The following is an 11,958-nucleotide window of genomic DNA, read 5'->3' on the forward strand; positions in this document are numbered from 1 at the left end:
AATTTGCGGGATTTTTTCAAAGTATACTCTACCTATCAACTCACTTCCTTTACCAAGATTAAGTTAGAACGGTGGATCGGCTTTGTGTATTATCGATCAAGTCTTGGACTATAGATACGGGATGCAGCTTCTTCGTCATAACATGGTGTCACTCAAGGTCCACCATTTATCAATCTTTATGGGTAGGTAAGCTAGTGACTTCAATACATGTCACATACAAGTCCAAAAAATAAGTAGGGAGGAAATCACCGAGCAAGGCGCACTCTCTAGTGTGGGGATTTTTTTGCTTAGTGCTGTCTGCCTGCGGGTAATTTTACCGAATAAACCTTCTGGCTGCTTGTGCGTATTTGTGTCATTCTGATTCTTGGTTCATTCTTATTTATGTCATTCCGACTCCACCAAATTCCAAATCCAATTCCCATGGCAGATCAACTAGCCACCCATTGTCAAAACGCTGCCGCTGCTTCTTCCTTCACGCCCCCTTTTTCTGCATCCACTTCTTATCACCATTACCAGGTTTTTATTAACCATCGCGGGCCTGATGTGAAAAACACCTTCGCCACCAGTCTGTACCGTCGCCTCATTTCCCACGGATTGCAAGTCTTCCTCGACAAGCCCGAACTGCAGGCTGGACACAATATTACATCTCAGATAGAAGCTGCGGTTCGAGTAGCCTCTGTCCATATAGCCATTTTATCTGCGACCTATGCCGAATCCAGGTGGTGCCTGGACGAGCTTGTCCTCATGGTGGAGTCCAAAGCCATTATTCTTCCGGTCTTCTATAAAGTGAAGCCCTCGGAGGTCAGGTGGACGGGCAAAGATAAAGATGGACCGTACGCTAAAGCCCTACGTATCCACGAAGATAAGCAGCGGTACGACTTGCAGACTATCCAGACTTGGCGAAACGCCCTTCATCATGTCGCGAATATAAGCGGCTTTGAACTGCAGGAGGGTAATGGGTAAGGATATCCACTGTCTCGATCCATATTAGTTCTAAATCTGTTGCATTGAATCATACATCACATCTCAAGTATGCTTTTGTCATTACTTACTTTACTGTCTTAATTAATATTCAGGGACGAGGGCGAAGAGAGACTCTTGGAGGAGCACGAAGAAGAGCTGTTGGAGAAGGTCGTGCAAGCCGTGTTGAAAAATGTTGCAATGCCATTGGATGTGGCAAAATATCCAACTGGTTTGGCGGAAAAGTTACAAGACCTTGAAGGGACACTGCGACTGCATCAGGACGACCATGTGGAGGTCAAGGTTGTGGGCATTGTGGGCATCGGTGGAATTGGAAAGACGACGCTGGCCAAAGAACTTTTCAATCGTAAGAGGTCAGATTATGATAGATCCTGCTTTCTATTTGATGTGAGGGAAAATGCAAATAGAATGTCTCTAAATAATTTACAAAGCAAACTCATTAAGGACTTGAAGGATGGAGATATCAAAATTGAGAGGTGGGAAGAAGGTGTGGAGATACTTAAAAAGAATCTCTCAGCTTGTGAGGCACTCATAATATTAGATGATGTAAGTCATGTGGATCAACTGGATCCTTTCTTGCCAATTAAGCATGTCCTTCACCCCAAGAGCTTGATTTTGGTTACGTCTAGGGACAAGCATATCCTTAGAAGTGCAGGAATTGCAGAGTCGTCAATTTATCAGTTACCAGGCCTCAATATAGCACACTCCCAAGAGCTGTTTTGCTTGCATGCCTTTTTCCAGCCATATCCACTACCAGGATTTGAAAATCTTGTACATGGGTTTTTAAAGGCATGCCATGGTTTGCCTCTATCATTGAAAGTTTTTGGGGCGCTTGTTTGTGGACAGGACAAACTTTACTGGGAAGAGCAACTGAATGGACTTCACCAAACATTACCTACAGAGATAGAAAGGAGCCTTAAAATTAGTTACGACTCTCTCAATCATGAGGAGCAACAAATATTTTTAGATATCGCCTGTTTGTCGATAGGAAAAGACAAGGATACATGGGTAAGAATATGGAGGGGTTCAGGATGGAAGGGTTTGGTAGGGTTTCAAAATCTGCTCAACAAGTGTCTTGTCGAGTTGGATGATGAAAATAGAATAAGAATGCATGATCACCTCATAGATTTGGGAAGAGCTATTGCGGATTGTCCAGAATTATTACCGCGTCGTCTTTGGCGATCTATAAAGAATCTTCACCATCTTCATGAGTTGTTGCAACAATCATCCTCTGTAAGTGTTTGAGCCATCCTAACCGTTGAATGTCTAAACAACTTTCGGTATTTTTTATTCAAAATAGTCCGCCACACATTATGTTAATAATAGTTTATTGTTCTCAAAGCACAAACAGGTGATAACAGAAGTGCGCGGATTTGTGATGGCTCCTTGGTACACCTTTATTGGGGAGGATGAAGAGGACGTGTTCCATTCAGAATTAGAATTTCCCTTGAATACAAGTTCCAGTCAAGAGGTCTGCGGAATCAGGAAATTGCAACTTCTTGAAGCTGAAGGCAACTTTGAAAGCATCTTGACTTCGGTGCGATCACCAAAACTCATATGGCTCCGTTGGAATGCGTCGATCTACTCATCACTGCCTTCTTGGATTCCATTGCGCGATTTAAGAGTTTTAGAAGTGTTCGGTTGGGAATTGAAAAGATTGTGGCAATCTCGATCTGAGGTACGTAGATATAGATGCAGCAATTTGCAGAGCGAGAATCCTCTTATCTTTTGAATTTCTTATATAATGGAAACGTACTTAACATTGCAGGCACCTCTCCACTTGCGGGAATTAAATATTGAAGCTCCACTTTCCGAGTTTCCAAAGTCATTAAGGTCGCTGAAGTACCTAGAAAAGATTGTACTGAATTGTCAGCGATTGTTGACATACGCAGATCTAGCAATGCTACCAGAAGAATTTTGTTACCTGAGATCCTTGAGATATCTAACCCTCATAGGGTGCCCAAAATTGCAGCTTCTTCCAATTTTATTTGGGGATCTAAAAAAGCTCGAATACGTCCATCTGTCCAAGTGCAGCAGTTTGGAAATGCTTCCAGATTCTTTTGGTAATCTAACAAATCTTCAACACCTCAATCTGACAGACTGTGGAAGTTTGAAAATGCTCCCAAATTCCTTTGGGAATCTGGTAAATCTCCAACACGCCAATTTTTCTAAGTGCAGCAATTTGGAGATGATTCCAAATTCTTTTGGGAATCTAACAACTCTCCAACATATCAATCTCACACTGTGCGGAAGTTTGAAGATGCTTCCAGATTCGTTTCAAAATCTGAGAAATCTCCAAACCATGAATCTGACATTGTGCAGAAGTTTGAAGATGCTTCCAAGTTCCTTTGGAAATTTAAAAAATCTTCAATACATCAATCTTTCTAGGTGTAAAAGTCTGGAAACGCTTCCAAGCTTTCAGGGAAATCTATTGCAACTTAGACATCTACATTTGAGTGATTGTTTGAATTTGACTCTTTCCACACTTGGAGATATCACCACTCTTGAATGTTTAGATCTATCAGGTTGCCTCCAAATGGAGTTATTGCCTTCCCAGGTTGGAAGTCAACAGTCTTTGAAAAAGTTAAATTTGTTCCGTACAAACATCAAAGATTTACCTAGTACCGTTGTGTGCCTGAGCAATTTGGAACTTCTGATGTTAGGAAGCCCTTTGGTGGGAGCGCTGCCATCTTTGTTCGGAAACCTAAGTGCATTGAAGGAATTGTGGCTCCATGGATGCCCGCAATTGAAATGTTTGCCAGATTCAGTTTGCATGTTGAGTCAGTTGACAAGGTTGAAAATATCTGAATGTGGAATACAATACTTACCACCAGATCTCATGAACATGAAGAGCCTTGAATTATTAAAGGTCACCAGAAGTCCTCTCCGGCAACTACCATTCAAAAGGGTTAAAGGAGAAACAGAATCATTGTTCACTACGCCGAGAATGAAAAAAATGGAGAGTAAATTTGATTCTCCCACTGATACAGTCATGGTTGAGTTCAAGGAGTTGGAGTTGTGTTGCACAGAAATAACGGAGGTATCCTTTTCTCGAGGTATATGTCCCAACCTTCAAATTCTCAGGATAAAGGGTTGTAAGAAATTGGTGCAGATTGGAGCATTGCCAACAACACTAATAACTCTGGATTTAAGGTGTTGTCATGCATTGGGTGAAATAAGAGCGCTATCATGTGGTCTTGCAAAACTTGAAGAGCTGGACATAAGAGGGTGTAATAATATTAGAGTAGAGGATCTGAAAGGTTTCGAAACATTGATATCTTTGAGGAGATTTCGGACTTCTGTATGGCACGACTTAAAAAGCATGCCAACTTTACCCCAACTGACGACAGTCTGCACAGATGATTTTGGTGATTATGATCATGATGTATATGAGTATTATGATGATGATTATTTTGTTGAAAACAAATCGTTCCGGTTTTGCCGGGAATGAAAGAATGTAAAGAAATTTTTGTAGTATCATTTTTGGCTCCCTTTCATTTTGATGTTTAAAAAATGGTCCTATGTTAACTGTTTTACATTTTAGAGGTGTTCGGACATTTATTTTAGGAATATGTTGAACTCAGGAGTGTATTTGTGAATTTTATAAAATTTGAATATTTTTATACCGTTTAAATATCTCAAAAAAATAAAATTATAATTTTGAAAAATAGATTTCAAACAAATAAAAATATTGTTGGAACAAAATTGTTTCACCAAATTTCAATTAAAAGTTCCAAAAGTGAAATTGTTACATAATGTTTATTTGGTATTTTTTAATGGAGTTGTTTATTTTTGGAATAGGTGAAAAAAATTAAGGTGAAATCTTGATTTGTGTTATTTAAACTGAGTTTTTGCCTTGCTTTTTTTTTTGACTGTATATATAGATTCAGCACCCTGAAAAACCCCTATGACACTTAAATAGTGTAAAGGTTATCCATCAAATTTGTGATTTCAATAAATTCCTGTCATGTATTAAGGAAATTAGACCAGAAAAACCTATAAAAAAACTTCCAAAATTACTGTGCAAAACCATCCAGAACTATCCAACTCCCCGTCAAGCATGGTTAACTCTTTTTCGGGGAATATAACCTTTTGCTAAAGATAGTGGATAGATATTCAACAAGCTTAATAAAACATGCTATGCAAAATAGAATCCCCATCGACATCACACAATCACAGTGGGACACTGGTGACAATCCCCATCGACATCACACAATCACAGTGGGACACTGGGACGTCACTAGCTCTCGAAGTTTGTCGGCCTTTCCCTGGTACGACGTGATAGTCAAATTGTTTTAACCTTGCACGATTTGTTTACTTTGCCAAAAATACTTAATAGTTCAAATTAGTTTTACTATGCAGTAATCCTTTGTTTTGTAAAAATAAATTCAGAGGTATAAAAATTGGGAAGGTTGTTAACATTGGCCGCGTTAAATTGATTTTTAATAAAATAAGTGCTTTGTTAATTTTTGAAATTTCTTTTTTTTTAAAGTATGATTTTATTTGGGAAATAATAATTGAAAAAATGTTATATATAAAATTGAAATTAAAAATTAATAAAAAATTTATGAATATATTGAGATTATTTTCAAGAATATTAACATTTTTCTATATATATTTTTTCTAGTACGAAAAAACCATAATGTATTATATTATAGGATCAAAATATAGATATTGACATTATTACTCTTTATCCATTTACCATTTACAACATACCATCCATTTGGGAAAGCATATCATGCTTCCCAATCCTAGAAACTATAAAGCACTAAATACATCATTTGAAGAGTCAAATGTCCCAGAACTCTTCAGAAATTGTGAAAGAAGGTAGACAAAGGTAAATCAACCAGCGATACGACGAATGAGAATATACATGGTGAAAGAAGGTAGACAGAGGTAAATCAACCAGCGATACCACGACCAATGAGAATATACATGGTGTATGAGAATACCTCCTCATATCTGTACCAATGATACGACCAATGAGAATATACACGGTGTATGAGAATACCTTCTCATATCCGTACATCAAGTCTAGGAATCCAACAGATTTAGAAAATGAAAATCATACACAAAATTATACAAAAAGAAGAGGGAAAGTTAGAACTTATCCCGGGAAAGGAAATTCCCCAACATCTAGTACATTGTTGCCCAAAATAATTTCAATGTGCATATTACCAAGATTATCTGTTAGGCCTCTCTTTGAAAGTTCATCAACAACTTTGTTATGTTCTTTGTCTATGTGCATGATTGTTGAATTATTAAACTGGTTCCATAGATGGTCAATTCTCCCTAACCGTCCAAGGAGTGGTGGATTGTTGATGTTTGCACAACCATTTACCTGATCAATGATAATCTTAGAATCCTCAAAAATATGTATATCAAGAATATTGAGGAAGTTTGTGAACCATAATAGGCCCCACAAGGCCAATGATTCCGCCTTGGTATTTGTGCTCGGGCTCAATTCGCTTGTGTTGAGTTTTTTTATTGCAAGAGTCCAACGAAGTGATCATAGAGAGATTAGATATTGTGTGCTCATATACCAATATGAAGTCCTCAATGGAATTCTGAAAAATAAACTTGTTCTGCCATTTCCATATAACCCAGAATAGAAAAGGTGGAATGATCCTCCATGTCAACTTCTGTGTACTCCACCACGTCAAACAGTCCACAATGCATTCATATTGAAAATAAGGAAAACCAATTAGAGATGACAGTTTTTTCCATACCTGAACTATGTGATGGCACTTGAGAAACATATGGTTGTTGTTTTCGACGTCCATTTGACAGATTGTACAGATGTCAGGACCATGCCACTGTCGCTTTTGAAGATTTTCCCAAGTGAGATTTTTGTTTTGATAAACTAACCAGGAGAAAAGTATAATTTTGAAATTTTGGTCCTCCGAAGGGCATATAATACAGGGTTTTCCCCATGTCGAGCCTCCCTACCATAGAGAGTATTATAAATATCAACAACTTTGATATTCCCCGCCTTCATCTTCCTTGTCCATACAAGATTTTCATATTGCCCCTCTCGACATATATCGAGAAGTTTCATGCCAGCAACCCGGTTCCACTCCAGCTCCATTTTCCCCATCAATCCCATCTCATGTGCGCTTTTCCAAACAGGACAAGGACCTTGCCAATATGATATAACTTGACTCTAGAAATATATACCGCGTCCATTTAAACAATGGATGAGCGCCGCAGAGATGTTGCATTCAATACCAACACCCAAAATATGGTCAATGCTAATGAGGATTATGTGGCCTGACCCCATAGACCATGAAAGATGTTGTAGAAATATATTACCAATCTTATGGAAGCTAAGCCAGATTTTCTATCCATTCGGGGAACCAATTGTGCCTTTCCGATACCAAAATAGAAAGTCGTGTTCATTTAGATATTTGTGTCTAATCACCCTACTCCAAGTACCAGTCCCAAATATATACCTCCATAAGGATTTGATCAGTAAAGACCATCCAAAGCATCGAAGATTCATAATCCCCCATCCACCCATAGGCTTTAGAAAGGTAATGTGGGACATTTTAACCAAATGAAATTTATTTTGACCATTACACCCTGTTGGGGATTTTTGATGGGAAAATCCCAAAAACAAAAATTCAAACACACAGAGGCAATGCTCTGTTTCCTTCACTCCAGGATCTTTTGTGCACAGGGAAGCTTAAATTTTTTTTACTGAGGAACAGAGTATTTCACCACCATAAAAACATTTCTATTCATTAAAATATATGCCTGATACATATTCATCCTCTTTGCTGAGAGAGATTCACCACAAAAAAAATACATTCAACAAAAAACATTTACTCACCTGAGAATTCACTGAGCTGGGTTTACTGCTGTAAATCCCCTTTTACATTCACTGCTGTGAAAGACACTTTACTGCTGTAATAAAAATTTACATATACATACAAATGCGCTCCACCATTTTCTTTATGCACTGTTGTGCAAAACCACACATGGTTTTTCGCTACTCCTCAGTTTTACGATGGCCAACACCACCATTACAACCCACGAGCATATTTCTTTTGGCTCGTTCATATATTTTTTTAACTCGTGTCTGTGTTCTTTTTACATGCCATTACCAAAAATGGTCAACACATAAAAAGCATTAAACATTACATACATGGTACATATGTGCCATACAAAAATTACGTAATATGTATATGCGCCCATACCTCCGATCAAAAAAAAACATTAACACTTTACCTACCCATATGACAGTTTATTAATAAAAGTTATGGTCAATGAAACTTGATTTTACTCCACGCTATGTAATTAATGTTGACCGTATGCAGGTTTGGAGCAGCTTCGGATAATCAACGGACAAAAACGCTGGAGACAATCGAACGGTGGAGGAGAATATCGGGAGATCATTTTCTGCAGAGCTTTATGTCCCGAGAATGTCAAACATGGTGACGTAAGGGGACAGCCACGCGTCAACTCCAAATTTTCTCGGGCTCAAATATACGAAAAGTCCCTTTACCGGAAAGTGGCCCGAGAACTCTCCGGCGGGTTTGGTGAACGATTTCTGGCGGTTTTAGGTGAGAACATCTGCGTTGAAATTAGATTTCAACACTCCCCTTTAATTTCAACAGCTGGGCATTCGGTCATACCCAGACACTTTCTCAAAAATTCAAAGCTTTTTTGATCCAATGGCTTTGTCAAGATGTCTGCTACCTGTTCTTGAGTCCTGCAATGTTCTAGGACAATTTCTCCATTGTTCACCAATTCTCTGATGTAGTGAAACCTTGTATCAATGTGTTTCGTTCTCTTATGAAACACTGAATTCTTTGACAATGCAATAGCTGAGCTATTGTCACAAAAAATCACTGTCGCTTTTGCCTGCTCCTGGCCTAAACTTCTCAACATTCTTCTCATCCACACTACTTGACATGCTGCTGCTGTAGCTGCCACATATTCAGCCTCTGTTGTAGACAATGCTACAATGGACTGCTTCTTAGAAGCCCATGAAATGGCTCCTGAACCCATATGAAAAACATAACCGGAAGTGCTTTTCCGATCATCTACACTTTAGCCCAATCACTGTCAGTGTATCCAACCAAATCTGAATGTTCTGAGACATTATATAAAATTCCAAACATTTTGGTACCTTTGACATACCTCAAAATTCTTTTTGCTGCCTGCCAATGTGCCTCCTTTGGCCTCTCCATGAACCTGGAAATTAAACTAACAGCATACATAATGTCAGGCCTAGTAGCTGTTAAATACATAAGGCTGCCAACAATACTCTTGTACAAACTAGGATCAAAATCCTTGCTGCTGTCATCTCTGCTAAGTTTTAATCCCATTACTGTGGGAGTGATCGCTGCCTTGCATTCTTGCATGTTAAATCTGCTCAACACTTGATTTACATAACTAGTTTGTGAGATAAAAATTCCTTTTTCATTTTGATCTACTTCTATGCCTAAGAAGTATCTCAAGAAACCCATGTCAGTCATTTCAAATTCATCCTTCATGACTGATTTAAAATTCTCAATGAGTTGATCATCATTACCTGTGAAAATAACATCATCAACATATAAGACAACAATTAAAATTTTACCATCTTTTTCTTTGATGTAGACAGTGGGTTCTCCTTCACACTTGTCGAATTCATTATCCAATAGATAAGAATCTATCCTGCTCTACCATGCTCTTGGCGCTTGCTTCAGCCCATAAAGAGCCTTCTTCAATTTGCACACTTTGTGCTCTTCACCTTTCTTCTCATAGTCGAGAGGCTGTTCAACATAAACCTCTTCCTTTAACACTCCATTCAGAAATGCTGACTTCACATCCATTTGGTAGACTTTCCATTTGTTTTGAGCTGCTATGGACAGCACTGCTCTCACGGTTTCCATTCTTGCAACCGGTGCGAAAGTCTCCTCATAATCTCTCCCATACTGCTGCTTGTACCCTTTGACAACCAACCTTGCCTTGTGCCTTTCTATCTTGCCTTCAGCATTACTCTTGGTCTTGTAAACCCATTTCACTCCAATCACTTCTTTGCCTTTTGGTAGCTCAACCAAATCCCATGTTTTGTTTCTCTCTATGGCATTCATCTCCTCATCCATAGCTTCTATCCATTTCCTATCTTTAATTGCATCCTCGAAATGAATAGGATCATCAACATGACAATACAAGGCAAATAAGGAATTCATTCCTTCATCATAAATGTCACTTAGATTTCTAAATTTCTTACCTCTTTCACTTGGTGTGCAAGTGCTTGATGATGCACTTGAATTTCCTCCTTGTGGTGTGCTTGGAGAAGCACTCTCATTTATCCTCAATGGTGTCCCTTGCTGTCCTTGTGTTGGCGCTGCTGTTTGGGGATGCATTTCAGCCACTTCCTCTTCATCTTCATCATGAGACGAACAGTTTTTAACATTCACTGTTTTCTCTATGCTTCCATCCCAAGCTTCCTCTTCAATGAATTGAACATCTCTGCTGACAAAAAACTTCTTGGTGGATGGGATATACAACCTATAGGCTTTGGATTCCTCACTGTATCCAATGAAAAGACATTTCTCCCCTTTGCTGTCCAACTTCCTCCTTAGCTGATCTGGAATGTGTGCATAGGCCACACATCCAAAAACTCTCATGTGGGTGACTCCTTGCTTTCTCCCACTCCATGCTTCTTCATGCACCTTGTTCATCACTGCTTTTGTAGGACACCTGTTCAAGATATAAACTGCACAATTTACAGCTTCAGCCCAATAGTCATTTGGCAAATGCTTTGCCTTCAGCATGCTCCTCGCCATATCCATGATGGTCCTGTTCTTCCTTTCAGCAACTCCATTTTGCTGTGGGGTGTACCTAGCTGTAAACTGTTTGTGAATTCCATTTTCTCTACAAAATCTTAGGAATTCCTTGGAGATATACTCACCTCCTCTATCAGTTCTTAAAACTTTTATATGCAGCTCGCTTTGGTTTTCCACAACTGCCTTGAAATTTTGGAATTTTTCAAACACTTCACTTTTGTTTTTAAGGAAATATATCCAAGTCTTTCTTGTAAAGTCATCAATGAATGTTAGGAAATATTGGCTGCCTGCTAATGATGGAGCTTGCATCGGTCCATATAAATCTGAGTGAATGATCTCTAAGGGTGCCTCTTCCCTGATGGAAAACTTTCTCTATGTTGTTTCCCCAATATGCAGCCTTCACATAGGCTGTCCGGTTTCTCTATCAATGGTAATCCCCTTACCATTCCTTTCCTACTCAACAAGTTTAGACCTCCAAAATTGAGATGTCCAAATCTCAAGTGCCATAGCCAATTTTCATCCTTTGGCACGCTTTGGAAAGCCTCTTGGGTGACTGCTGCAATTTCTCCTTTGTTTTTCAAATCTGCCCTGATCCGGAGAGGGAACATCCTGTTCCTTGTCATTTTTACCTCAGCAATGCATCTTTTGCTGGGTGCTATATCCATGATGGTGCATACATCGTTTTTAAAGAAAACATTGTACCCCTTATGGACAAGCTGTCCAATACTCAAGAGGTTACATCTCATTCCGGGGACATAGTAGACATCTACTATGGTTTTCTTTTCTCCTTGCTTTGTAAATATTTTTACCTCTCCTTTTCCCATAACAGAGATTTTACTATCAGTGCCAAGTGTAACTTCTGATTTCACATTTTTATCTAGGGCAGAAAAGAAGGCTATGTTTCCTGTCATATGGTTGCTGCAACCTGAGTCTAAAAACCATATGTCCTCACTGTTTGTTTCAGCCATGTTACAGGCTAACAACACATTATTTTGACTGCTGTTTTCTCTTGTAACATTTGCATTTTGTCTACTATTCATATCATGCTGTTTCTTTCTACAATCACTTGCATAATGTCCATACTTTTTGCAATAATAGCATTGAACATTAGATTTATCATACCTTTGTCCTTGAGCATGATGCTGTTCTCTTTGTTGGCTGCTGCCTTGGCCTTGGTTCTGATTTGTATTGTTGC

The 11,958-nt window shown here is 38.8% G+C and overlaps 1 protein-coding gene across 1 annotated transcript; it reads left to right on the forward strand.

The window, feature by feature from the left end:
- Positions 1-420: 420 nt before the first annotated feature.
- LOC149217484 (disease resistance protein ADR2-like) lies at positions 421-4,432 on the forward strand. The gene is made up of 4 exons (XM_089390226.1): positions 421-959; positions 1,077-1,989; positions 2,333-2,659; positions 2,750-4,432. The coding sequence occupies exons 1-4, from the start codon at positions 421-423 to the stop codon at positions 4,430-4,432; spliced, it is 3,462 nt and encodes a 1,153-aa protein (XP_089246352.1).
- Positions 4,433-11,958: the final 7,526 nt, after the last annotated feature.

The sequence above is a fragment of the Pinus tabuliformis genome, chromosome 1_1, assembly GCF_031772625.1.
Source record: "Pinus tabuliformis cultivar Carrire ecotype Pingquan chromosome 1_1, CPIR1, whole genome shotgun sequence".
Lineage (NCBI taxonomy): Eukaryota > Viridiplantae > Streptophyta > Pinopsida > Pinales > Pinaceae > Pinus > Pinus tabuliformis.

Bases quoted from the DNA above. Each gene is read 5' to 3' on its own strand.
- LOC149217484 (XM_089390226.1), top strand. From the start codon at position 421: ATGGCAGATCAACTAGCCACCCATTGTCAAAACGCTGCCGCTGCTTCT. The intron at 960-1,076 runs GTAAGGATATCC...ATTAATATTCAG, and splicing joins GAACTGCAGGAGGGTAATGG to GGACGAGGGCGAAGAGAGAC. The intron at 1,990-2,332 runs GTAAGAATATGG...AAGCACAAACAG, and splicing joins GAAAAGACAAGGATACATGG to GTGATAACAGAAGTGCGCGG.